General features: G+C 48.9%; 5 protein-coding genes across 9 annotated transcripts; 2 read left to right on the top strand and 3 right to left on the bottom strand.

Annotated features, from left to right (window-relative positions):
- Nucleotides 1-209: 209 nt before the first annotated feature.
- Nucleotides 210-2,695, bottom strand: rnf4 (ring finger protein 4). 2 transcript variants are annotated; one of them, XM_028416012.1, is made up of 8 exons: nt 2,509-2,695; nt 2,277-2,306; nt 1,952-2,111; nt 1,632-1,714; nt 1,518-1,530; nt 1,316-1,430; nt 961-1,012; nt 210-550 (listed from the first exon to the last, which is right to left on the bottom strand). In XM_028416012.1, the coding sequence occupies exons 2-8, from the start codon at nt 2,286-2,288 to the stop codon at nt 401-403; spliced, it is 585 nt and encodes a 194-aa protein (XP_028271813.1). In that variant the 5' UTR covers nt 2,289-2,306; nt 2,509-2,695; the 3' UTR covers nt 210-400. The 2 variants fall into 2 exon arrangements, with proteins under 2 accessions (XP_028271813.1, XP_028271814.1); XM_028416013.1 differs by lacking the exon at nt 2,277-2,306.
- A 2,100-nt stretch (nt 2,696-4,795) lies between these two features.
- On the bottom strand, nt 4,796-9,035 carry selenot2 (selenoprotein T, 2). 2 transcript variants are annotated; one of them, XM_028416010.1, is made up of 6 exons: nt 8,626-9,035; nt 6,646-6,756; nt 6,397-6,523; nt 6,220-6,307; nt 5,282-5,416; nt 4,796-5,204 (listed from the first exon to the last, which is right to left on the bottom strand). In XM_028416010.1, the coding sequence occupies exons 1-5, from the start codon at nt 8,829-8,831 to the stop codon at nt 5,301-5,303; spliced, it is 648 nt and encodes a 215-aa protein (XP_028271811.1). In that variant the 5' UTR covers nt 8,832-9,035; the 3' UTR covers nt 4,796-5,204; nt 5,282-5,300. The 2 variants fall into 2 exon arrangements, with proteins under 2 accessions (XP_028271811.1, XP_028271812.1); XM_028416011.1 differs by having other exon boundaries at nt 4,796-5,207; nt 5,283-5,416.
- Nucleotides 8,246-12,695, top strand: cox18 (cytochrome c oxidase assembly factor COX18). Of its 3 annotated transcripts, none has more exons than XM_028416005.1 (7): nt 8,246-8,471; nt 9,881-9,988; nt 10,821-10,921; nt 11,020-11,174; nt 11,408-11,523; nt 11,593-11,700; nt 12,079-12,695. In XM_028416005.1, the coding sequence occupies exons 1-7, from the start codon at nt 8,331-8,333 to the stop codon at nt 12,238-12,240; spliced, it is 891 nt and encodes a 296-aa protein (XP_028271806.1). In that variant the 5' UTR covers nt 8,246-8,330; the 3' UTR covers nt 12,241-12,695. The 3 variants fall into 3 exon arrangements, with proteins under 3 accessions (XP_028271806.1, XP_028271805.1, XP_028271804.1); XM_028416004.1 differs by lacking the exon at nt 8,246-8,471 and adding an exon at nt 9,061-9,641 and having other exon boundaries at nt 9,768-9,988; XM_028416003.1 differs by lacking the exon at nt 8,246-8,471 and having other exon boundaries at nt 9,066-9,988.
- A 133-nt stretch (nt 12,696-12,828) lies between these two features.
- Nucleotides 12,829-14,734, top strand: igfbp7 (insulin-like growth factor binding protein 7). Its single transcript, XM_028416006.1, has 5 exons — nt 12,829-13,366; nt 13,710-13,819; nt 14,028-14,132; nt 14,202-14,328; nt 14,411-14,734. Exons 1-5 carry the CDS (start codon nt 12,931-12,933, stop codon nt 14,431-14,433), a joined length of 801 nt encoding a protein of 266 aa, XP_028271807.1. The 5' UTR covers nt 12,829-12,930; the 3' UTR covers nt 14,434-14,734.
- Nucleotides 14,735-14,858: 124 nt separating this feature from the next.
- polr2b (RNA polymerase II subunit B) lies at nt 14,859-24,794 on the bottom strand. Its single transcript, XM_028416001.1, has 25 exons — nt 24,677-24,794; nt 23,454-23,526; nt 23,125-23,275; nt 22,921-23,033; nt 22,623-22,842; nt 22,321-22,479; nt 22,081-22,245; nt 21,774-21,970; nt 21,576-21,695; nt 21,178-21,364; nt 20,949-21,092; nt 20,713-20,852; nt 19,606-19,717; nt 18,253-18,407; nt 17,950-18,148; nt 17,703-17,871; nt 17,499-17,595; nt 17,250-17,344; nt 16,912-17,162; nt 16,735-16,824; nt 16,345-16,452; nt 15,636-15,749; nt 15,386-15,546; nt 15,120-15,315; nt 14,859-15,037 (listed from the first exon to the last, which is right to left on the bottom strand). The coding sequence occupies exons 1-25, from the start codon at nt 24,693-24,695 to the stop codon at nt 14,948-14,950; spliced, it is 3,525 nt and encodes a 1,174-aa protein (XP_028271802.1). The 5' UTR covers nt 24,696-24,794; the 3' UTR covers nt 14,859-14,947.
- Nucleotides 24,795-25,523: the final 729 nt, after the last annotated feature.

Raw genomic sequence — 25,523 nt, 5'->3', positions numbered from 1 at the left:
GCACCTCTCTGGGAAAATAAAGTTTGATAAAGTTTGTTTTTTTTTTAAATAAAAGCGGTTGCCATAAAAAGGCCTGTTACTGACAGCTGCACTAGTGTCAGGCAGCTGGAGGTACATTAATAAAGATTACAAATAACGATAAATAATTACTGGTACTTATGAACTTAACAAAACAAGCTCCGTGCGCGTCAATCAGATCAGGTCACCTGTGATTTATAAACCATATAAACTGTTTATTTCGTAATGTCAACAGAAAACAAACGTATGAACCAATGATCAACCTTCATTTAAAGTTTAAGACAGAGCACATCTCCAAAAATCCAAAACATTCACAGCAGCAGTACAAGTAACTGAGAGAATGTCCAGTGGCAGCTCAGCTGCTGGTGATGTCACAGTGATGTCAGATGTAGAGGGGGTGGTACTGGCGGTGGGTGAGTCTTTTTCTGCAGGTGGGACAATTGTGCGATGATGCCAAAGCATCTCTCAGGCACTGACTGCAGAACACGTGACCGCACTTTGTGGAAACAACCAATCGGCCGCTTTCGATGATCTGTGGAGGGAAAGAAAGCTCAGGGAGCAGGTCGGCCTAATGACGGACGTAAGCGTGTTTCCCTGCAGCCAGTGAAAGCAGCTGCAGCAGGCGACTCGAGCTACCCTCTAGTGAAAATGTCAGCCACCTTGTGTGACTTGACAACAGATTACAGGACGTCAAAGAGAACTTTGAACCAGTAAGCATCGTTTTAAGACCAGCACGTCCAAGGTGGCCGACATGAGTCTGCAGTTAACCCGACACTATCTTTACATATCATGGCTGACACGGTAACAGTTTGGAGATTGTCACACAGAGAAAAGGTCAAAGGTCCCTCCACTCCCCCCTTCCCTTTTGGTAAGTAGCAGCATCATCACTCAGTCTGACAGTAACGGCCTCCATTCAGGTGGCTGGCATCAAGTACATCTCACCTCAGAGTAAACGTCCAGACAGACGGGACAGCTGATGGTTCCTGGAGTCAACCTGAAACACAGGACGGCTCTGCTGAGTTCTACTGGGACAATCACACACTGATATAACTAAAGTCCTTTCAGTCGTAAATACACACACTGATATTTATTCATTTCATGCCACTTTCCTCATAGTATATGTATTTACTAACTTAGGTCATGGCGCTTGTTTTTCTGAATAAAAAGAACAAACAGAGGTTGTAGTTCTTTACAGAATGAACAGGTCAAGTCATTTCTCTCCATCATCTTGTGAGCAGGTATAAAGAGACAGTGACCTGGCTGTAAAGGGCCATGTCGGCAGGGATCAGACTATTACCTGGAACTATGCGATGAAGACATTGTGGAAGCGTGGAGGACAGGGGGCGTATCTTCATCTTCATCGCTGCTGACCACATAACTCTCGCCTGCAGTGACTCTCCCGTTCCGAGGACCTGATGGATGGACACCTGGGTAAGTGTTGGCCTGATCCTTCATGGAACACACTGAAATGTTTTGTCTTTGAAACACAAAGTTTTCACCTTCATCCACCAGCTGAACCGCAGCAGCAGCAGCAGGAGAGAGTAAAAAGAATTAAAGGGTGGTGTTTTCACTCCAACAAGACATACTGGCAGTGTGTTTCAGTGAGCACCTACTAGAACAGAGTCATTGTTGGTGGTTAGATCAACCACAGCAGCCTCCATTCCTTCACAGGTCAGATCCACCACCTCCTCCACACCTGCACACGTCAAATAACAGCGGAGCAGAAAGCAGAAACATGTCTGGGAAGTTATCAAACTGAAACTCCATGAAGGCCATCTCATGAGTTCACCATGTGGAGAGAGACAGCCAGAGGAGGCCTGCTCTGAACCATGACTACATTTCTGGAATAAAAGGGTCATCGGGACAGAGGCCTGGCATCAAACGCTCTTTGTCTTGGGGGTTCAGGTCTAGATATGGGTTCTTCTATACTCACTGTCGTCTGCATTATCCATCACATCAATGGTCTCTGTTGGGGGGCTACCATTAGAGTTCATGCTAACATTAGCCATCCTCCTAGCGTTTGCTGTCCTGCTGGTCTTAGTCCTGGATCTGGAAAGCAGAGGACTCCCTGTGGTCCTCCTCTTCCTCTGAGCCTGCACACACACAACACACTTTTGACCCCAGTCCGAGACTTCCTGCTCAGGATCTCCACAGGTCCATCGTTACATTACGGATTACACAATAATCAGGTATTAACTGAGCGTTATAAACACACTCTGTGACATCAAGACTTTGAGGATGAGACGCGGGGAACTTACAGAGCTGCTCATGGCACCGAGGACGCCGAGCTGAGGAGGGAAACAGACAGCTCAGGTTAGCCCAGCAGAGGCTGCGGCCGGCCGCTGTGTTTCCATGAAGTGCAGCTAACCAGCCTCAGCTTTTACTTTCACTCTCAGTGTTATCGGTTAGCTTCACCGACAGAGCTTCCCGTGTTAGCCGTTAGCTGCAGTGACGCTCAGCGAATTTCCGTTGTTAGCTTCCGTCACTTACCGTCCGTGTCTGCCGTCGTTAGCTGTTAGCAGCTGTGTAGTTCAGCAGCTGCAAATATTCCCGGAGTGCTGAAGGGATTTAGCTGCCAGAGCCCCTTCCTGTCTGCTTCTGCTTCTTTCTTCTTCTTTCTTCTTCTTCTGCTGCTGCTGCTGCTTCTGCTTCTTTCTTCTTCTTCTTCTGCTTCTGCTTCTTCTTCTTCTTGAGTTTATGTCGTGGACTATCGCCACCTACTGCTGCGGAGTGTAGCTCGGTGCACACCCAAACAGAAGTGAAGCTGAGGAGCAGGGTGTCGGACTGTCGGATTGGATAAATGAAATAAATAAAAAAATGGAATGAAAATAAATGATTCTGTGAAATTTAAATCAAAACTTTTCACCAGAATCAACAAACACACCGGGGTCCAAAGCTTTAACGCGCTTCACCTCCTGCAGTTTTCTTTTCTTTTACAGCGCTGTGTTCTGCTGTCAGTCAATGTACTGAAAACAGGGTTTGAATACTGGACTTGTCTGAACTCTGACAGCGTTTAGAGCACATGTGTCAAACTCAAGGCCCGCGGGCCAAACCCGGCCACGATGTCCAGAACACATATGATCCGACCCAAATCTTTGTTGTAAACATTTTTCATCTAAATGTAAACTTCCTACAACTTTCTGCTGAAGAACACCACATGAACAGAAACGATTTATTTTGAGCAGCAAAACGGCAAAGATCAGAGGTTAGGGTCAGGGTCAGGCCTCCTCCTCAGCTCGAACCTTGTTCTGTGACATTAAAGCGCCTTGATTCTTTCTGATGTCAAAAGGTGTTTGGATGATTACGTTTCCCTTTGTGCTGCCTTGGTGAAACTTTAACACATCATTTTACTGTATTACCAAGCGTTTGGTTCATAAGGACATACAAGACGTGATTCTGGAAAAATATCAAAACAGTTTGGTAATGATTCATTTGACACTCCCTGATTATAGCCAGGACACACAAACCACAAGAAGCAGACACACTCTTTAAAGATGACAATGAAGTATGTGTCCGAGTCAGGGGAAGAAACCCGGGGGAAGGAACAACCAACTGCCTCCTGCCACCTGCAAAGACATCCTGAAGACATCCAGGCTGTGCTGAGAGAGGTGAGCGCTTCCCGGGCTTTACTGGAGATGAGGTACATGAAGAGTGAAGGTCCAGTAGTACAAACCTGTAACGCTCTGAAGCATCAGGGTGTTGTTCACAGAGAAAAGGTCTTACCTGGTCATGTTAACTGCGCTCAGGTGAGGCTGAACGTGGAGCTTACAGCAAGAACCGATGTAAGGGAGGACCCTTGTGTTGTTGTTGTTTTGAGGTCTAATCCATACAAAGCTGATGTGTGTTCATCATGAGGAGCGAGTCGTACGCCACATTTGATGCGTAGCACCTTCAGAACACACAAGGCCCTGGACTTTATTCCAAAGTTGAACAGTGAACACTGAGGTGAGAGAGGAGTGTTTGGATTCTTCTGACTCTCACAGTAAAAAGTCTTTGAACCTTTGTAAACGTTGGTGTGATTGTGACTTGTGTCATCACGTCTATGTCATCGTTCACTCCCCACCTGGTGATGATCACCTCGCAGCACCGGAGCCACCACTGCCGGTCCAAAGAGGTCCTTGCTCAGTAGGATGGAGCCCAGCGTGCAGAACCTCCTCCAGACTGATGATGATCATTGACTGATGACACTCTCTTGGGGGAGAGAGCTGGAGACGTGACCGTTGTTGTATTTATTTATTTTTTAGCAACAGTTGCACCAGAGAGGCTCTTTGCTTCAACATACAACAGAGACACACCCACTATACAAAAGGACCTACAGGGGGCTATGAGTGGCAGAGCTGGACCCTGACTTTGGGATCCAGCAGCAGGACTGTTGGAGGATGTCCCCATCATGGCGTCTTCCTCAGCTGCTCAGCCTGTAGTTCTGCTCAGAAACACTCCAGGCCATAAACCATCTGTACAGAAACTGTGCCCAGGTCAACACTGACTCGTGTCCTGTACTAACTCTGGTCACCTTGTTTCAGGTAGATTCATCTGGTCAGTCTGAGTCTGAGTCTACCTGTTGGCTGCGAGTACTGTCGATCATGCCAAACCTGATCTGCCTCTCATTAGCTGCTGAGTATTGTAGGTGTTCCAGGTCTGCTGCAGCTCCTCCTACACAGGTTCATGTTGCTGTTGATTCACTTCCTGAAGTTCTTATGTGCACGCACATATCCCCGTTTTATTTCTTCGTTAGCTAGTTAGTCGAATATGCTCAAATAAAAATGACCTGACAGCGTACATCCGAGTCATTTATTTTAATGATATCACAAAAACATTTGAGAACAGTTCTGTTGTAACATCTTCGACAGGATACCGCACACTAAAACATAACCCCTTCATGGTACTTTCTGTCAACATGGGGGATAATTAGCATCATGCTAAAACTTGTAGTACCATAGATGAATGGCCGCAGCTTTACATTGATCACACTCAGCAAAACACAAGCCAATAAGAACTAAAGTCTTGTCAGCAGATGAACTGCATTATGGGTACTGTAGTGCTGAGCTGAGACCCAGTGCAGAGGGAGCGTTGTTTTGTGGCAGGGGACATCCGGCAAGGCCCTGCAGAGTCTGCTTTAAGGCCAGACCTTCATTACCGCCAGCAGCTAAACGTCCCACTGATCTGGAACCCTGAGTGCAGCACAGCTGAGAAGACAAACAGGCGGGGGGTCACCATGTTTACCATCAATGTGCCCAATGAGTTGATGAGTGTGTGAGATTACCTGTGGGAGGCTCTAGGTTTTAAGAGAAGTTCACCTGACCCATCTCATTCATCTTCAGGTGATTGTCAAGGATCTGAAACATCTCCTGGATGTTTGGGACGTACCCGGACTGAAGCTTCGACCACAGTGGGACATCTGAGTGAGGGAACTATAATTAGCACCACCAGCAGATCATTGCTTGCTTCAACTTTTTTTAGTGAAGTGAAACATGTTGAATGTAACACTACTGTTATTGTGACTTTCACAACCAGCCTTAAGCCACTGGAGAGGGTTAGAGCGGGTCCTGTCTATTTGTATGATGCACTGTGATCACAGAAAAGCCCGCCGAGTTCTTCACGATCTTCTTTATATAGACGAACATAAGGAGCAGCAGCTTTCAGGTTTATTACATGCAGGTTAGAGGGAGACGTGTACACAATGTTGAGCATATGCAAACGATCACAAGGAACACAGGAAAGCCTCAGCACAGTCTGCCCTCTTGTGTCCCTTGTCTCCCTGACCGCAGTGTCCCTTTGTTACCTCTGGCTACCAACGCCTATGCCCTCGCCACCCAAACATTGTACATCACCGTGGCAACCAGACAAAACAATCTGTAAGCAATCATTTATCACCCAAAATAATAATATGGCTCCCATAACAAGCCTGGGCAAACCACAGGGAGTCCAGTGTTCAGTCACTGCTCATGAAGAGCTCATGCTGTGATACATACGGACTGTCTGGGCTCTGACACGAAATGTTCAACAAGCACATTCAGTTAAATAAGGCTGAACTATAGAAGTGCTGGAGGTTTTTATGTCATCTGACGGTGCAGCACTAAATCATCACGTCTGACCTTCACTGTTTACAACATGGCCGAACATACTCACAGTATATTCTGAGTCAGATTCCTTGTCCTTACATCACTGATCTCACAAAGTTTCAGACCAACCACAACTCACCGTTAAGAGTGACCTCGAAGGCTCCAGTAGACAAGAAGTGAGTCTCCATCATGTTACACAGGAAGAACGCCATCAGACAGGAAAAGATCTGGTGGAAGACAGTAAAGGAGGTCAGTGCTGTGAGACGGTAACCTGCTGCAGCATCCGTTGCCATGGTAACAGCAGCAGAATGGGTACCTTGTTGTCCTGACTCCAGGTCCAGGCTCTGGGAGTGTCAAGGCTGAGGAGGACAAAGGGATTCTGACCACTGATAATCAGCAGAATGGAGAGCAGCTTCAGGTAGGAGATCAGGTTTCCCATAACCCTGAGGGAGAGGAGGAGGGTGGAGACAGACAAGTGCTGATCATTCCATTGGACTCAAACAGCTGAGATGTCACACGCATGTCCTTATTGCATCATGTCATGTTTGGTGATGCCATAGCTGACCTGTTGAAGGGGGTGGGGGGGTAGTTCTCTCCCTGAATCCGGATGTCCGGGTACACCTGGCTGATGGCCTGCGCATATTCCTGGAACACTCTGCTGTAGCCTCAGGAAATACTGAAACAAAACACACATGCCAGTGTCCTCTGAGGAAATCCAAACCTCCAATGATCCTTGACTCGACTGCGCTGGGATTTCATGTTTGGTCTTGGAGACTTTAGCTTCAAGGGGCGGGAGAAAACATATGGAACAGACTCCATTAGGGCTCAAGCTGCTGCCGGCGTGCCAGGATTAACTGGTGCCTGGATTAACTGGTTGTGCCCTCGGTTTGATGCAGATGTAACGGAGGGTTACGTGTCTGCAGGCCCAAACCAGGAAGAAACTGCTTCTTCCATTAAATTTAATTTGAATCGCACTACAAAGGGCCACTATATAGGGCCATAGTGATCAGGGTGTGATTTCGGCCCACAGCCCATGTCTCATCGATGGCCAAGCAGCGGACCCGAGGCGTCTACGGCGGCCCATAGAACCGTCTGTGGGAAAATCGTGAAATTAGGCAGCGATTCAGATCAGTACCACGTCTATTTTTACAAAGTCTCATGTCAGCACCACCCACGCTCTAGCGCCACTCACCGTGCTAAGTTCCGGACATTTTAGGCTATTTAAAAATGGCGTTGCCGGTATATGAAAAAGTCTGCCAGAGCGTTCAGCCATCACAGCCAATCAAATCTTATCTAAACAGGAAGTGAGCTCATTTCTTGGCAGCGCTTTCACCAAACTCTGTCACATGATCCTTGACCCCTTCCCAAGGGCTATATATATTTTATATATAAAAAAGATAGAGATCTCTACGTGTGATGACCTGGATGACTGAGAATCTTCAACATATCAAATATAGTTTCTCTGACGTAACCTCAGTGTTACTGTAGTTACTCCAGCCGCCTCCTTGCTGCCTGCAGCTACAGTAAGATTATTCTGAGGCGCAGTAAAAGCCGTCGTTGGTAATACACGGGGTGTTAATGTCAGACGTTTGCTTTTATCTGCTGCTTTGTGCCACTTCTTACATAGTTGCTTTGTATTTGGACCACACAGAGAGCCTGATGCACAAGTTAACCTGGAGGAGACGCCCACACGTCGACGGGGCCCACACTGATTAACTGTCACTTCTTCCAGTTCATCATTCAGACTTCACATAATGAGGTTTTAATATCAAGAAAAACATGTAGCAGTGTCAGCAGGCTTTTAGTGACGGCTCACCCTGACCCTGTTCACAGCACTAAATAATCACACACAGACAGTAACTGTTAAGATCGTTGTCATCATTTGTGCGGATGATTTCTGGTTCAACCTGCAGTAAACAGTTCAGCTCTGATATGATCCAGTAAATGTTGGCTGTTAGGTGAAGTCCACGCCTCCACAGCCAGGTTAATGGGACAGCAGACACCTTCTTCCTGCTCTCCTTGTCATCACTTTAACCCCCAACCACTCTACCCAACGCCGCCTAGTGGACAGGCAGGCAAACATACAACTGTCTGCCAATGATACAGCACTACTGTTAAAATAAGTCCCAAGGTTCGGTTCGTGGGGTCAGGAACCGACACATATAAACCACCTGATCACAGCTAGCAGATGCTAATGTATGGTCCCTATCGATCCGTTATCAGACCTCCAGGGGTTTATCATGCGGTCACATGTCGGCAGCCATCGACAGGACTGCAGCGTTTATTGTTACTGCTGAAACGATTAAAATACTTTACAGAAGAAGAAATACGTTCACTTCCTGGTTCTTAAAGCCAGTTGATCCGACACACCGGCAGCAGCTGCTCGCTAAGGTGCATGTGTGTTTAACCTGTTAGTACTGGAGCGTGTGCTGGGTCTGAATCCTGCCGACAGATCATCCACTGACGCTGTTAGCTCGGCTCCTTTTGCAGTCACAGTTAGCCTTTAGCCGTTAGCCTTTAGCCGTTAGCAGTAGGCCTAACTCACCAGTACTGGAACTTGAGGACTGGCCCGGTGTACAGGGACGGTTTGGTGGGTTTCCCGGCCTCTGTGTCCGGCCCTGTGTTCGGGTAGAGGCCTGCGCCGTCGGTCGGCTTCCGTCCGCGCGATCTGCCAAGATAAACGTCTCGGACCGTAAGAGCCGTGAAGAGGAGCAGCGCCGCCAGGAGCCCGGCCTGGCTGTACTCCGCCATGTCTGCGGCGAGACAGGCGGGCACGAGCTAACCGGAAACAGTCATCCGCAGCCGCCTCCTTCTTCTTCTGTATTTCCGGCAGCCTCCTTTTTTAACTTGTGTAACTTGTTTTATTTTGAATATATAGAATATATATTCACTACAAAATATCCGGTGCTGGCTCGGCTAACAGCTGCTAGCATGTCGCGACTGTGGGTGTTCACTAACAGCAGGTGTTTTCCGGTGGCCTCTAGGTGACGTAATATCAGCGCGACACCACACGTCATAGAGGGGCGCTCGCTGCCGGTAGATGCAGTCATAACAGGGTGAAGGAGGAAGACCTGTTTCTGTTCTAAAACTTCATCAGGCCGCTGACGTCACCCGCGGATACTCCCATGGTTTGTGAGTTGCGGACAGAACAGAGTTTAGAGCGCGGCCCGCTCCACGTCCTGTGGTCTTTTTAAGGTGGGGAGGTCGCGATGCTGAGGGTGGGGGCGGTGCTGAGGTCCAGTGTTCTGTGGCTTCCTGCTGGAGGGGTCCGTTCATCTGTGGTTCACAGGAACGTACCCGGTATCCTCTGCTCTGCATCACCATTAGCTGATGGGTCTCTATCAGATACCAGGACCCTGTCAGGTGCCAGGACCCTGTCAGATACCAGGACCCTGTCAGGCGTCAGGACCCTGTCAGGTACCAGGACCCTGTCAGATACCAGGACCCTGTCAGGCGTCAGGACCCTGTCAGGTACCAGGACCCTGTCAGGTGTCAGGACCCTGTCAGGCGTCAGGACCCTGTCAGGTACCAGGACCCTGTCAGGTGTCAGGACCCTGTCAGGTGTCAGGACCCTGTCAGGCGTCAGGACCCTGTCAGGCGTCAGGACCCTGTCAGGCGCCAGGACCCTGTCAGGTGTCAGGACCCTGTCAGGTGTCAGGACCCTGTCAGGCGTCAGGACCCTGTCAGGCGTCAGTGGCAGCAGCAGTGGTGCAGATGCAGCAGGAGCAGGTGGATGGTACGGCAGCCTCTCGGACTCGGTTCCAGTTCACCTGTGTGAACAGTTACTTGTCACCATGCAGCACGTGAGTGGATTGCCGTGGTGGCTGAGCATCACCATGGCGACGCTGTCAGTCCGAACACTGATCACTCTCCCGCTTGCTGCCTACCAGCTGATCATCATTTCCAAGGTACGTGGTCTGACCTGACGGAGAGCCCAGGGTGGAGGACGTGTGGACAAACTGAGGCCAGTACCTCTGCTCGGACTGTTCAGACATCCACACTCCTCCTCTTCCTCCTCCTCTTCCTCCTCCTCTTCCTCCTCCTCCTCTTCCTCCTCCTCCTCCTGCTCTTCCTCCTCCTTTTCTTCCTCCTCTTCTTCCTCCTCCTCCTCTTCCTCCTCTTCCTCCTCCTCCTCTTCCTCCTCCTCCTCCTGCTCTTCCTCCTCCTTTTCTTCCTCCTCTTCTTCCTCCTCCTCCTCTTCCTCCTCTTCCTCCTCCTCCTCTTCCTCCTCCTCCTCCTGCTCTTCCTCCTCCTCTTCTTCCTCCTCTTCTTCCTCCTCTTCCTCCTCCTCTTCTTCCTCCTCTTCCTCCTCCTCCTCCTCCTCTTCTTCCTCCTCCTCTTCTTCCTCCTCTTCCTCCTCTTCCTCCTCCTCTTCCTCTTCCTCCTCCTCTTCTTCCTCCTCCTCCTCTTCCTCCTCTTCCTCCTCCTCTTCTTCCTCCTCTTCTTCCTCCTCTTCCTCCTCTTCCTCCTCCTCTTCCTCTTCCTCCTCCACTTCTTCCTCCTCCTCCTCTTCCTCCTCCTCTTCTTCTTCCTCCTCCTGCTCTTCCTCCTCTTCTTCCTCCTCTTCCTCCTCCTCTTCCTCTTCCTCCTCCACTTCTTCCTCCTCCTCCTCTTCCTCCTCCTCTTCTTCCTCCGTCCTTCTAAAGTTTTCTACACTGGCTTTAATGAATCACTGGTGACCATGGTAACCCCTCCCCCATGCTGTAACTATGGTAACTTCCATGGTGTCCTGTCATGCAGGTGGAAATGCTGCAGGCGGAGATTTCTGAGCTGGCCAAAAGACTTCGATATGAAGTGTCAGTCCGAGCGAGAGAAAGAGGCTGGACGGAAAAACAGAGCCGGTGAGAAAAGGCAAAAGAACAGAGAGCTGTGTCGGGGTACTCCCAGAGGCAGCGGGTCTTTGGATGTGTCGGTAGAACCACCTCTGTCCTCTGTCCAGGTTCCAGTTCCAGAAGAACCTGCGTCGTGTTGTTGCTCAGCTCTACATCAGGGACAACTGTCACCCATTCAAAGCCAGTCTGCTGGTCTGGGTTCAGCTCCCCCTCTGGATCAGTTTTTCTCTGGCCCTGCGAAACCTGAGCCTGGATCAGTCCGGTAGGAACACGGAGACCAGACCAGTCCAGTAAATTATCCCTGAATCAGTCCAGACCTCTGACCCGGTTGTATTCATACATGCTTGCTCTTCTGTATTCATTACCGTGTGGTCGACATGTTTCTTTACTTAGATATTGATATTTCACTGCGTGCCGTCTGTGGACTCTGTCCCGGGTTCTTGGTTGGGACCTTGTATGTTTGTCCAGGGGATAAATGATTCTGATTCTGTGCAGCCCTGCAGGGTGAGCTCGCAGCAGGGGGTGCTCTGTGGTTCCCCGACCTCACTGTACCAGATGCGACCTGGATCCTCCCGGTCTGTCTGGGACTCTCCAATCTGCTGATTGTTGAGGTCAGTTCGATGAGGTGTGTGTCCTTCTGGCCTGTGATGTCATCAGTCACCGTGCTTTTTCTTCCTCAGGTGTTTTCTCTGCAGAGGGCCGGTGCGTCTGTGTTCCAGCGGCTGTTCGTGAATTTCATCCGAGCCTTCTCAGTGCTGATGATCCCCATCGCTGCGACGGTCCCCTCTGTGAGTCTGCGGTGTCTTTCAGATCAGTGGATCAGTAGATTGATGAATAGATCAGATAAGAAACGATGTGAGTGAATGAAACAACATCAGGTGTGTTTGATAAAACATCAGAGAAGCTGCTGGACTCAGACTGAGACTCAGGTGGAAGGAATGCAGAGGGTTCAAGTTCAGATTTGCAAACGCTTCTGAACATGTGGAGGCGCCTCACATTCCTGCCCATCATCAGATTAAAGTGTTGCGCTCTCAGATCACTGCTCTATGAGCCAAAACAAGCTTCCATTCAGCAAAACATAACTGCTCTTATCTCGTCACTTTCTTCTGTACTGACGGTCAGACCCTGTGACATCGCTGTGACATCACTGTGTCCTCTCCCCACAGTCCATGGCTCTGTACTGGTTCACCTCCAGTCTGGTGGGATTCGGTCAGAACCTCCTGCTTCGATCTCCAGTGAGCCACAAACTCCTCAGACTGCCGACTCAGCCGCCCGCCTCTCCATACAGAGGCTTGCTGTCTGCCTTCAGGTCCAAATACTGCAAATAAACGGTGGTGAGGCGGCGTTCTGATCAGGCGCTGCATGAAGCTGCACGGAGAGCGACACACACCTGCCTCAGCTGGAGACCGTCAGTGGTCAGCTGAGCCTGGACCAGGACTAGCAGGTGAAGCCTGGAGGTCATAGCACACGTGACTTTTTAATGACGTCATTTCATTGGTTCATGTGTGTGAACACCTGAGCCTCTCGGAGCTGAAGGTTCTGCACAGCAAGAAAAACACTGGTTCAGTTGGAACACGGAGACATGAAGGTCCATTCACAGGCATCCTGTTTTTAGATTAGAACAATAACAGGAAGAACGTGTGACCTCTGAGCACTTCCTGTTTGTTATTCCACAGGCTGACTGCTGCCGTGGTAACGCAGCTGAACTCTCATTGTTTTATTCACAGTGTAAAACTGTACAGAAACTCAGACAGAATAAAATGAGGTTTGTCTGCTTTCTGCACCTTTTGGTGTGTTGTCAGTCTGTTTGTGTTGTTGTGTGTTTTCAGTGTGTTCTTGGGGTTCTCTGTCTGCTGCTGTCACTCCCCCAGATGATCCGGGTCTCTGAGCAGGTCTGGGATGAGGACTCGGTTTGAGGCGGAGTCTGCAGCGATGAGCGGCTCAGGCTGCAGCTCAGGCTTCAGACACTTTCAGACCTCACTCCAAACCAGGTTCAGGTCAGAGATCTCCGTCAGACCATGAAGTCTTTGAGCATGTTGTTGGCTCTGCTTCCGCTTCTGTCTGTGCCGGTGCTGTCGGTCCGGGTGCCGGTCAGTTCAGGCTGCGGACCGTGTGACCAGGCGCAGTGCGCGGCGCTCCCGGCGCAGGGCTGCCCTGCCGGCTCTCTGCTGGACTCCTGCGCCTGCTGCTCGGTGTGCGCCGCCGCGGAGGGAGAGCTGTGTGGGGGTCGCCGCGCGGCAGCGCGCCGCTGCGGCCCCGGCCTGGAGTGCGTGAGAAGCAACGACGAGAAGAAGAACAAGATGGGACTGTGCGTCTGTAAGAGCAGCGACCAGGTCTGTGGGACGGACGGAGCCACTTACAGGAGCGGCTGCGCGCTGAGGAGCGCCAGCCTGAAAGCCCAGGCCGAGGGCAGGAAACCCATCACCGTTCAGAACAAGGGCCGCTGCGCCACAGGTAATACCCGGTGCCTGCAGGTCAGAGCCCCGCGGCACAGAGCTCACAGTTCTTACACTGTAAAACCCATCGGCTTCGGTTCCGTTCCGAGGCTTGCAGCCAGCCTCGCGCTGACCCTCTGGGTCAGGCCCGGGTTTGTTTTGGTTCTGTGCAGCAGCCTGACAGTAACAGACAGTGACTGGGGTCCGCTCAGATAATCCCCCCTCATCCCTCTGAAAACATTCCTTTCTACATGAAACCCCTCTGACGTCATGCAGGATTTACTGCCCCAGATTCCTGGACCTGTTCCGTCCTGTTTCATGCTCATTGTCTGCTGTGGTCTGATCTAACCGTCTGTCCGCAGCTCCGGTCATCGTCACTCCTCCGGGTCAGGTGTACAACGTGAGCGGCTCTCAGGTGTACCTGAGCTGTGAGGTGGTCGGCGTGCCCACACCCGTGCTGACCTGGAAGAAGGTGAGTTTGTCTGCCGCCCCCTGCTGGTCCTAGTTTGAATACAGACGCTTCTGAATAGAAACAGATCAGTGACTGAGCTCAGTGCAGCTCCAGGCGTCCTCCCCCGGCAGCAGGCTGCGGGACGGGTTTTAACGAGTTATCAAATATGAAGGGAAATGTCTGACCGGAGGGGGCGCATGAAGGACGCCGTGAATATGTCTTCTTTCAGGTCCTCAGTGAGAAGAAGATGGAGCTTCTTCCAGGAGACAAAGACAACCTGGCGATTCAGACGAGAGGAGGCCCAGAGAAACACGAAGTGACGGGCTGGGTGCTGGTCAGTGCTCCATGTGTCTCCAGTGATAAATAGAAGCCGTGGGCCCGATCACACGTGTTTCTGTTTCAGATCTCCCCACTGACCAAAGAAGAAGAGGGAGTCTACGAGTGCCATGCTGCCAACAGCAAAGGTGAAGCCTCGGCTGTTGGAGCCATCCACCTGGTGGAGTCCATCAATGACATCACCGTCAAGAGAGGTAACATCAGCAGACCTGAAGCCTGGCTCAGATTAAATACATTAACCCGTTCATTCAAAATGATGATGTCACTTTCTTTTAGTGGCAAAAGAGGACGAGCTGTGATCAGCTGATCGACATCAACCTGACGTCACAGGAAACTTCTTCAAACATTTAGGCTTCAAGTTAAAACTCGTTGGTCTGAGACTAAAGTTCGTCTGAACCTCTTCCATCCTTTCCCTCAACAGCTGAGCAACAGCAGGCTTTTATTTTGAAGGGCTTAAAGGCGCAGCAGTGTTTTCTGTATTGTGAATATGCAGTGAACATCTGTCACCTGATGCTCTTACATACTCTTTACTTTCTTTCTTTTTATGAAATGACCAAAAAAATAAAACATAATCATTTTATAACTCACACTCATCAATAACCTGTTTGCTGTGGAAAGTTTTGTAACGACCTTATTCCACCCATCAGTGATGCAGCGTGAGCAGTCAGGATGGTCATGTGACCTTTTTGTGTAAGCCAGTCAGGACCAATAAGAAGAACCGACACAGGATTAAAAAAAAGATTTATTGATTTTTCAAATGACATTAAACAAACGGCTTCACTTCACGTTGTGATGTCACGTCGAGCCTCTGCTTCATGAGGTCATCATACGCGGAGCAATGCTCATCGACATCAACTCCTGGAACAGCAGCTTGCAGGCGTACGGCATCCGTACCAGAGAGATCTGACGGGCCGCAGAAACACACACACTTAGGATTAATGCAGAGTTCAAACTTCAGACATCAGTGTTGTTTCTGAGCGTGTACCTGCGTCTTGTTGCGGCAGCCCCGACACTCATATGTGTGCGTCCTTGTGTTGGCAATGGCCATGAGCCCACACAGGTTACAGACATGAACCTGATACGGATCGGACGCCTCAAACAGCCGCTCTCTAAGGAACTGAGCCGCACCGTGAGCGATCTGACAGTCACGCTCCATCTCCCCAAAACGCAGCCCTCCATCACTGAGGACACACAGGTGAGATGGAGCTTTAGTAGGTAACCGCAGGGTCACAGAGGTCAAGCGGTACTCACCGTGATCGGCCCTCCATCGGCTGCCTGTTGAGGATCTGGACAGGGCCGCGGGCCCTTGAGTGGATCTTGTCGTCCACCATGTGCTTCAGGCGTTGATAGTACGTGGGGCCAACGAAGATCTGAGACGTCAGCTTCCTCCCAGTGAAGCCATTATACAGAACCTGGGCACAGATGAACAATGAGCTTCAAACACCAGGAGCATCACCTGGCCTCACACAGTCTGTGTAACCGTGTGTGACCTCATTCTGACCTCGTTTCCTCTCAGGTGGTATCCATACTCTGACAGCAGGTTTGACACTTTCTGCACGTTGACGGCATCGTTGAATGGTGTGGCGTCGCCAATCTCCCCTTTGTTTGCAGAAACCTGAAACACGTTAACATAAGATAGAAATCCTGGATGAAGTGTCTTTGCCAGAGGTTACACATTATAATACAAGCTCATAAATGAAGTATGTTAGCAGTATGACTGCACAGTAATATTAACAAGAATGAGTTATTCAGTTATTCTCGGTGAGAGTACAGCTCTGAACAACAAAGGAGCGTGGACGGTGAGCACAGTTCTGGGAAAACAGCGCTGCCTGATTTGCAAAGAAAAAGTTGTTGTTCTTAAGGAAAATGATCTCAAGTGTTAGTCGTCTAAACACAGATCAGAAACAGAGACCAGAGGAAGAACGAGGCCCACGGCTGCAGGAGGCCGTTTGAAGGCGAGTACCAATACTAGTCAGTGCAACTGCACCCTGTTATATCCTGGATAATCAAAGAGAGAGAGGGAAAGAGAGGCACAGCAGGGCACCCTCCCCAAACGAAGCCAAACCAGCTTCATAAGAACACCTTGTTCTTCTTTAAAGTCTATCATTGACCTCTTATTGTTGTACATTGTGTCAGAGCAGAGCCTCAGTGTGCTCCGACTCATCAACCACAGACCACTTCTGACTCAATCACCTCTGTGCTGAGCATACCTTGCCCTGCAGACACTCGATCAGATGGCCGACTGTCATCCTGGAGGGGATGGCGTGCGGGTTGATAATGATGTCAGGTGTGATTCCCTCACAAGTGAACGGCATGTCCTTCAAAATAAAACAAATCACTGAAAATCATGATGAACACATACATCTTTGTTTTACCAGAGACCAGCAATGCCCAGGGCCGCCATGCTGACTGACTGTGAACCTGCAGGTGCACGTTCTGAAAGACCATCAGCTGATGAGCAGCACTGATTAAAACAGCACAGCTAGTGACCACCGGGAATCCTCTCAGATGGTTTAATGTTGAATTCTCCCCAGGTCCAAAGAACCAAATAACCCCGATGCTGGACGCCCTGTTGTTGCATAGCACACAGTGTCACTGACCTCCTGCCTGTACTGGATCCCACAGGTTCCTTTCTGTCCATGTCGACTGGCAAACTTGTCTCCGATCTGAGGGATCCGCACCGAACGAACCTGCAGAGCACAGGAAGCTCATCACCAAAACAAAGGTCATGTCAACATGTCCTCAGAAACACCGGCCAGGCGTGGCCGTGGTCTCACCCTGATCTTGCAGAACTTGTAGCCCTCCTGGTTCAGAGTGACCATGACCTGGTCCACAATGCCAGTTTCGCTGGTTCTGAGGAAAGTGCTGCAGTCCCTCTTGGTATAACGCCGGTTGGTGCTGTCCAGCTCGTCATCGTTCTCTGGCAACGTCACTGTCTTTCCAATAATCACATCCTCACCAGACACACGGACACCGGGCGCGATGAGCCCGTCGTCGTCCAGTTTGTCATAGATGGCGTGCCTCATACCTGAGAATGATTTAACATTGAGCCCGCTCTGTGACTAGAGGCAGAGAGCAGGTGAACCTGACCACGATGACATGTTTCACTTCTCACCCTGACAGGTTTCACGTGTTGGCTTCTCAAAGATCTCCTCCTGATCAAACCCTTTCTTGGACTCCTGCTCTTTGTAGGATCGGTAGAAAACAGACCTGCATGGAGAGAGACTTGGTTCACATGGAGTTACAGCCTGTGGAGCATCCCGTCATTCTTCTGCTGTTTTCTGGTCATTTAGAATCCCGTGTGTTTTGTTACCGTCTACGTGTAACTGGAACAGACTAGCGCTGTCCTGAAATAGCTCCTCACCTGAAGAAGCCTCTGTCCACAGCAGACCTGTTCATGATCACAGAGTCCTCCTGGTTGTACCCTGTGTATGAGGCAATCGCCACTATCGAATTAATACCTGTAGAAAAACACCAAACGGTTCTAGTCAGACACTGAACGCAACCAGAACTGACCCGTCATCATTCTCTGCCTCTGGACACAAAGATCCAGACAGATCTGTGTTACCTGCTGGCAGCTCTCTGAATCGCAGGTACTCCATGGAGCGGGTTGTGACCAGCGGTTTCTGAGGGTAGTACAACACATGAGCAAGCGTGTCCATCCGTACATGGAAGTTGGTGATGTAAACGCCCATGGCCTGCTTGCCCATGGCAGACTGGTATGTGTTCCTTGGAGACTAAACACACACACAGTGAGAGTTCTCATCAGTTGGACCTGCGATGCTGACTGACTGAGGGGCAGGTGCGGCGTTTACCTGGTTGTGGTCAGGGAATGGGATGATAGAGGCACAGACACCAAGGATCATAGATGGGTGGATTTCACAGTGGGTGTAGGTTGAGCAGTAGGCCACGCCCTTTTCCTGGAGGTCATCAGGGGTCATGGCAAGCATGACTGTTTCCTCCTCCAGAGTGTCAATGTACTCCACAACACCGCTCGCCACCAAGTCCTGCCAGCTGACCACCACAACAAACGTTACTTCAGAAGGACGGTCAGTCGGCAGAAGACCCGCCGATCTCTACCTTTTCCAAAAAGCAGGTCCATAAACCTGCCGTCTCACCTGTAGTTGTTGTACTCCCTCTCCTTCAGTTGGTCTATATGCCGCCTCTTAAGCAGCAGCTTCTGCTTCTCGACGATCAGCAGCGGTCTGCAGATCCGTCCTGCGTCTGTGTAAATTCTGATTTCACGTTCTCGAATGTCTCTGATCATGGAGACCTGAAACGATCAGAACAACGGGAGCTCTGAGCGGCCATGTTTGTTATAAACAATCCTTTTGTTGTTTTTAACAAATTTCAAAACAAGAGAGAAATGGTCCTACGTATATATTTCACACTCACTGTAAAGCAGATAACGCAGGAATGTGCAGGAATGTTGTACCTGTCTACACGTTTCCAAAGCCTTTAAACTCTATTGGATCAAAGACATGTTACCCACCTGCCCTACCTGGGACAATGTTCTGACTTTCTTAGCATTTCACCACTAAGGGAAACTCTAAGAATCTCAGTGATCTTTACAAATGATGTCTCAATATCCTTCCAAGCTGGAGGAGGAGGCAGGGGAATATTGTGAAAGAGATTATAATTTCATTCATTAAACCTATTGAGGAGACAGCAGCAGCCATTTAACGAGAGCTTCATCTACAGACTCTACAGGCGTGTAACTCATCTTTATATCTCCCACATCGTAAGTTCTCCTAAGTAAATAAAGAAGTTAACAATTTCAAAGTGCAACCAACCAGAAACACCTTCAGAAATCTCTCAATAAGCCCCATAACAGCTGGCATGGAGTTCTCCAGTTTCTTTTAAACGGGATACGATCATCATTAAGAAAGGAAATACATCTGTGTCTAGGAACCATGTCTGCTGCTCCACTGTGGTGGATCTTTTCTGAACCCACTTTATATCATATAAACTAACCGGGGTGTGATCAGAAACAAGAATACTGAATTATTTCTACAACCGTCAGAAACCAGGACAGGGGGAGTACGAGGGTTAAAACTGGAGCATCTCTCTCGCTCAGCAGCGTGGAGCTACACTTCTGAAAGGCACTGACTGACTCACTCATTGACTGAAATGGAAGTGATTCACAGCGGCTGTCGTCGGTTTAATCCAGGGTTTCTATCTCTCCCGCTATGCCTAAATTTTAGAGTCTGAACAAACGTGTGAAATCCCTGCACTCCTAGTTGTACTGATCTGTCTTTAACTGTATAATGTACAGTTAAAGACCTCTGATTACCTGCTGGCCACGAAGAGCCGAGAGACTCCAAAAACATATTGCTAGAAAACTGGTTCTCATTATATGGTGCACAAATATTGACCAAAACAGACGCCGGCATTCAACTTCAGGGTAAAACGAGACTCTGTAGAGTTCTTTAAATTACATTAGTGCTGGTGGCATGGCGGGTGGCACTTACCTCAGACACGATGATATCCATTTGTCTGCGAAGTTTCCTTAATGTGTTCATCAGCTGTTCTGGATCTTTGTGAATTCCAACCCAGCAGCCATTCACAAAGATTTTAGTGGCACTAAAACAAAAACACATTAAGGATAAATCACAGTTTGACCTTTCAATTCAATTTGTACAGGATCTTTCACAATCAATATTGTCTCTGGGTGCTTTATGGAAACCCAGAGCCTGACCCCCAAGGAAGCACTATAGGCCCCATAAGAGGGGCCATCCTGCTAATGGCCAGCCAGGTAGAAGAGGAGAAGAAGAGGGAGACAGGACAGAGAGGATGAAGGAGAGAGAGGAGAAGAAGAGGGAGACAGGACAGAGAGGATGAAGGAGAGAGAGGAGAAGAAGAAGGAGACAGGACAGAGAGGATGAAGGAGAGAGAGAGGAGAAGAAGAGGGAGACAGGACAGAGAGGATGAAGGAGAGAGAGGAGAAGAAGAGGGAGACAGGACAGAGAGGATGAAGGAGAGAGAGAGAGAGGAGAAGAGGGAGACAGGACAGAGAGGATGAAGGAGAGAGAGAGGAGAAGAGGGAGACAGGACAGAGAGGATGAAGGAGAGAGAGAGAGGAGAAGAAGAGGGAGACAGGACAGAGAGGATGAAGGAGAGAGAGGAGAAGAAGAGGGAGACAGGACAGAGAGGATGAAGGAGAGAGAGAGGAGAAGAAGAGGGAGACAGGACAGAGAGGATGAAGGAGAGAGAGAGGAGAAGAAGAGGGAGACAGGACAGAGAGGATGAAGGAGAGAGAGAGGAGAAGAAGAGGGAGACAGGACAGAGAGGATGAAGGAGAGAGAAACTAAACTTACAGGTGACAGAGGACCAATATGGCAGGTCGTGGTTGTTATAAGGCTGAGTGTTGTGTTTGTTTATGTTGCAGCTGATATTGGTCGTTTAGTAACCTAGTGCTACGAAGTGAACAACAAGTCCAGACAAGTCCAGACGCCTCGCTTCAACCTTCTCTACGTATGATGACCTGGATGACTGAGAATCTTCATCAACACGTGAACAACAAAGGCAAGAAAAGACAGTAAAGTCGTCAAAGTAAATCAAACGATGAAATCACTGACTCGGCAATGGCGGCAGGTGAGATCTCCTCCAGGTTCTCCATACTCCACTCTTCAAGGAACTCCAGTATAGGGGACGGCTGTGAGCCCACAGAGATGTAGGCCATCAGGGCCAAGTTTTTCACCAGACCCACAGCGTGACCCTGTCAATCAAAAATCTTTTCAGTACCGTTTCTGTTGATTTCTACAAACATCTGGATCATCTTGCCAACAGATATACTGCGTCCAGAAATGTGTACCTCGGGGGTCTCTGCCGGACACACCATCCCCCACAGCGTATTGTGCAGCTGCCGGGGTTTCGCAAGTTTTCCATCTCTGCCAATAGGAGAGTTGACTCGGCGAAGGTGAGACAGAGTGGATGCAAACGTCAGACGGTTCAACACCTGTAAAAAAGCAGGAGAACGAGGATCAGAAGTTCTGACCTGGTTTGAGACTGTGTGTAACGTGTGTGATGAAGACCGGCGTCACCTGAGACACTCCAGCCCGAGCCTGGTGAGCCTTCTTTACGTCGCCCCAGTTGCCGGTGGCCAGCGAATACTTCAGTCCATCAGAGATGATTCGAGTTTTAATAGCAAGCTCCAGGTTGAAGTCTTTTCCTCTGTCAATGAACTTCTGAGCATAAATCCTGATTTCCTTCAGCAGGTTCTTAAACATTCTGCCCCAACAGAGAAACAAGTCCAACAATCATCGTCCTGCAGTTTTAATCATAGCAACTCTAAAACTGATAAAGCCTTACAAAGCTAGGCTGACACAGTCCTTCATTTACAGAACCTGTAAGGAGCTCTGTGTGCAGCTATTTGTGTGTGTGTGTGCGCTGAAGTTTGGTGAGCTGGTAAAGGTCGTCTGTGATGTGTCTGCAGTCTCACCCTCTGAACAGGAAAGCCAACAGTGGCCCAGCAAGGTCCAGCCTCTTGTTCCCATAGTGATCTCTGTCATCCAGCTCTCGTCTGCCCAGAGCTGCAAGCAGCAGCCTGTGGACCATGTATCTGAAAACACCACAACACACACTTCAACACATCTGCAGGTGTACCCAAGGTGGGACCCAGATGTCAGATCTGACTCACCCTAAGAAGTAGGCTTTCTTGGTCTCACAGAAGTCACTGACTCCAACGTGTGGCAGCATTTCCTTCTGCAGGACTTCTTTGGCGTATTTGATTCTCCTCTCTTTTGTCACACCAGGTTTCGCTCCTCTTGACCCAATAAAGTTCAGCGCCACGTTCTGCTCCTGAATCACAAATGCTTCGTCCAGAGACGGCTTCACCTGGGAACACAGTGACATCACAGCCAAGTTGGAGAGGCTCAGACACTTTATCTGCCAAATCCCAGTGTGTTTACGGTCTCAACTCTGCAAGCAAGCAAACACAGACTGACCATCTCCATCATCTCAGGGTCATCAAAGTCGTATATGATGTGCTCTAGGATGTCTCTGTCTGACACAAAACCCAATGCCCGAAACACGATGATGATGGGAACTTCCTGTCTGATGTACGGAAGAGTGGACACAATCCTCTGACCGATGGCACTCTTCTTCACTCCCTGTGAGAGACGATCGATAATCAGTCTTCAGACTGACTGAATCACTTGTGATCGTAGGTGAGGATCAGAGCATACCTGTCCTCCTCTGGCCATCATGCTGACCCAGATGGTGCTGGTGGGACGAGACGAGTTCTCCAAACAGGACCGACACTCAGCTGTGTATGCGTACTTTGAATCCTTCTTGGCAAAGACATACACCGTGTTGGTGGCCATCTTCTCCTGAGCAATCAGCACCTGAAAAACACCACGCCTGACTAAAGACTGTTCTGATGGTGGGCTTTTAAAGGTGCAGTTCAACATTTATTCCAGACCACTGCAGGTCTTAATATGACGTTTCACATATATAAAACTTAATGTCATCAGACACTGAAACGCACCTTCTCTGAGCCATTGATAATGAAATAACCTCCAGGATCCAGCGGACACTCGTTGAGCTCACACAGGTCTCGGTCTGTCAGGCCGCTTAGCAGGCAGTAAGTGGAGCGAAGCATGATGGGAATTTTTCCAATGAAGGTCTTTTGGTGTTGAGTCTGCAGCTGGTCCTCCCCTTCTTTGATGATGGTCTTTGTGATGTCCACATACAGCGGGGCTGAGTACCTGCAGAAACAAGGACCAGGTGAGTGTACGAACACGCAGTGTGAAGGAAGTGATGCAGCGAGACCACCTACGACTCACGTCAGGTTTCGTAGCCGTGCTTCATTGGGCATCATGGGAGAAGGAGCACCGTCTCTCTCCCAGTGGGTGGGCTTGGACAAGTAGATCTGCTCAAACTTCAGCAGGTACCGAGGCTAGCACAAAACACAATTCACAGGTCACAGAGCTGTCATAGTGACGTCAGGAGCTCTAATTACCCAGCGTTCATATCGTCAGAGGTCTCACCGGCTCCTCCACCTCCCCTGAGGTGTGCTGCGCCTCAGCCTGCAGGTCAATGGGTGGAGCGTCCTCCACAATCCTCTGCACAGACATCTGGATGAACTCATCGAATGAATCCAGCTGCTGTCGCACAAGTCCCTTCTCATCAAAATAAGAGCTGCAACAGAAGAGAGACTCTTCAAAATAAAATCTGCTTCAGATCCAATATTGAAAACTAAATTGTGTTCATGTGGTATTAAACTAATCTTCTTTAACATGCACACCGAGGCGAGGACGAACCTCTCTATCAACATTATTGATCTTTTCTCCGCACAAACACCATTCAGGTAACTTACCTGATGACAATCCAGCACGCTTCCTGCCATAGATCTGGAGTGATTTCATCATCATCTTCATCATACTGATTATCTACAGACCAACAGAGACACTGATCAATACATCACCTGTCAATAACTGATGTATCTCTTGTGATGTTTCATGGTGGCACATGCCTGCTGTGATTCAAGGAGCCGATATCTGTACTTCTTCATTCTTTGAATTTGTTGAGAACTATGCCTCAACCTTCTTTTCATGTTCCAGACCATTTACCATCTAATCAGCTGCTGATCTGTACAAAGTGTCAAGGGCAACGTGCTGCCAGACTGCATAGGAGTGCATCTCTTATCCTTTGCATTGATGGCTGATGTTACGGCAACATCAGCACCACCAGTATGTAAAAAGCCATGTTATAGTACAACTGGGCTACAGACAGCTGAATGTGCAGGTTACTACTCTGTGCACTGCCCATCATAAATAATAACTACCTGTCGCTGATCTACATGTACAAGTAGTAATTCGCCTCTGTAACAACAATTTCCACTGATGGATCAATAAAGTCTATCTATCATCTGAGACACAGCTCTGAACCCAGTGATAGCTGGGATGTTTATCCACAGACTGAAGAACAAAGAGAAGACAGCATGTGCAACCAAATGATCTGTCCCTTACTGTCCAGCTGTCCGTGGAATTCAAATATAAACCAACATTTCACTATGCACAGCTGTATGTACCACAAGTGTAGTGAACCCCGTTTACCCCGCTGAACATTTTGAGGCCTGTCCAGTCTCCTTCCTACCGGTTGGTATTAAATAAAGAAGCGCAGCTGTCTGTCGTTACGATACAGGCCAGAGAAGAGATATTATGTGGTGCAGAAGCTTCTATACTTTACTGCAGCTAACACTCGTTGGAAGGGGAGGGAGAGCTCAGCGCCGTTAGCCTGCTAACAAAGCCCCGTTAGCATTAGCCTCGGGTAATCTGCGTGTTAACGCACGCTGTCAGATGAAGCCAGCGTCCGTCGGTGTGTTGCTGTGTGTGCAGGTGTCGCTGGTGTAGGTTTGTGTGATCGCTTGCTAGCAGCTGGATTTGTTTTCACAGGATGAGCTAACACGAGCAGCTAACGGGCTATTGTTGGTGCCTCTCACGTCGTATTGACGTTTCAGTAAAGTGACCCGGGCGCGGTGTGAAGGCGGGTTCTGGCCGTCGGTGTGTTCATAGAGTTTACATAGACCCAGCAGCTCACCTTCGTCCTGGTCGTACATGTTTAATCTCCAGAAAAAGAGCAAAACCTCACAGGCTCCGACAGCGCGCGCCCCTCTTCTTCTTCTTCTTCTTCTCCGTCTTTTTCTTCTTCTTCTGCATTCTTGTTCTACGGCGGTTAATGTCCAGCTTACTGCTGCATTACCGCCACCTTCTGTCTGGAGTGCGCAGTGGTGGCGGCAGAGCTGAAGTTAATAGTACAACTATCCGGCAAAATATCTGCTGAAGTACAAGTATCAAGACTCCTACGTAAGTAAAAGTACTTTTAAGTGTACTTAAAGTACTGAAAGTAAAAGTGCTATAAAGTGCAGTTATTGAATATTAAGGTGCATAGGACAATAAATAAATAAACAATATTGCAATCATTGTGTGACACTGAACAACAGAAGAGGGTGAGTTCATTCATTATTTATTAGGAGTACAGATTAATAACTGATCAATATGATTGGTTTAAAAACACTGAAACAAAAACTATAACGGTGTCACCAACAGGCAGTAAAGGTTGTGATGTCATCAGAAACAGGCAGCAGGAGAAACAACAAGGCAGCAAAATAAAAGTTCCCCAGTGTGAGGTCAACATTATGTATACATGTACTAAAGGGACAAATGAAATGACACAGTCAGTACACAGCTTTATCTCAGGGTCAGTTTGATTACCTACAGATTTAAGATGAATATTTCATCTTCGCTGTTTGGATGTTGGGACTACTGAAGGTACACTAGTGACTGGTTGCTGTTGACTTTTTGATCCTGCAGAGACTCACAGATCAGTAAACCAAGTAAAGATCAATAGACCCAGCGCCAGCACTCCCTCTATTGAACAGCGATTG

Source organism: Parambassis ranga, chromosome 10, assembly GCF_900634625.1.
Source record: "Parambassis ranga chromosome 10, fParRan2.1, whole genome shotgun sequence".
Classification (NCBI taxonomy): Eukaryota; Metazoa; Chordata; class Actinopteri; family Ambassidae; genus Parambassis; species Parambassis ranga.
Note: the sequence above shows the minus strand (reverse complement) of the source record. Positions and strands in the feature narration are given on the sequence as shown.

Bases quoted from the DNA above. Each gene is read 5' to 3' on its own strand.
- rnf4 (XM_028416012.1), bottom strand. The intron at 1,715-1,951 runs GTGAGTATAGAA...TGACGTGTGCAG, and splicing joins GATGGATAATGCAGACGACA to GTGTGGAGGAGGTGGTGGAT. The intron at 1,013-1,315 runs GTAATAGTCTGA...CCTGTGTTTCAG, and splicing joins TCTTCATCGCATAGTTCCAG to GTTGACTCCAGGAACCATCA.
- cox18 (XM_028416003.1), top strand. From the start codon at position 9,290: ATGCTGAGGGTGGGGGCGGTGCTGAGGTCCAGTGTTCTGTGGCTTCCT. The intron at 10,922-11,019 runs GTGAGAAAAGGC...TCCTCTGTCCAG, and splicing joins TGGACGGAAAAACAGAGCCG to GTTCCAGTTCCAGAAGAACC. The intron at 11,701-12,078 runs GTGAGTCTGCGG...CTCTCCCCACAG, and splicing joins TCGCTGCGACGGTCCCCTCT to TCCATGGCTCTGTACTGGTT.
- igfbp7 (XM_028416006.1), top strand. From the start codon at position 12,931: ATGAAGTCTTTGAGCATGTTGTTGGCTCTGCTTCCGCTTCTGTCTGTG. The intron at 13,367-13,709 runs GTAATACCCGGT...GTCTGTCCGCAG, and splicing joins CAAGGGCCGCTGCGCCACAG to CTCCGGTCATCGTCACTCCT. The intron at 13,820-14,027 runs GTGAGTTTGTCT...GTCTTCTTTCAG, and splicing joins CCGTGCTGACCTGGAAGAAG to GTCCTCAGTGAGAAGAAGAT.
- polr2b (XM_028416001.1), bottom strand. The intron at 21,971-22,080 runs GTCAGTCTGTGT...CTGTGTTCCCAG, and splicing joins ACCCTGAGATGATGGAGATG to GTGAAGCCGTCTCTGGACGA. The intron at 20,853-20,948 runs GTACACATTTCT...TTTGATTGACAG, and splicing joins GTCCGGCAGAGACCCCCGAG to GGTCACGCTGTGGGTCTGGT.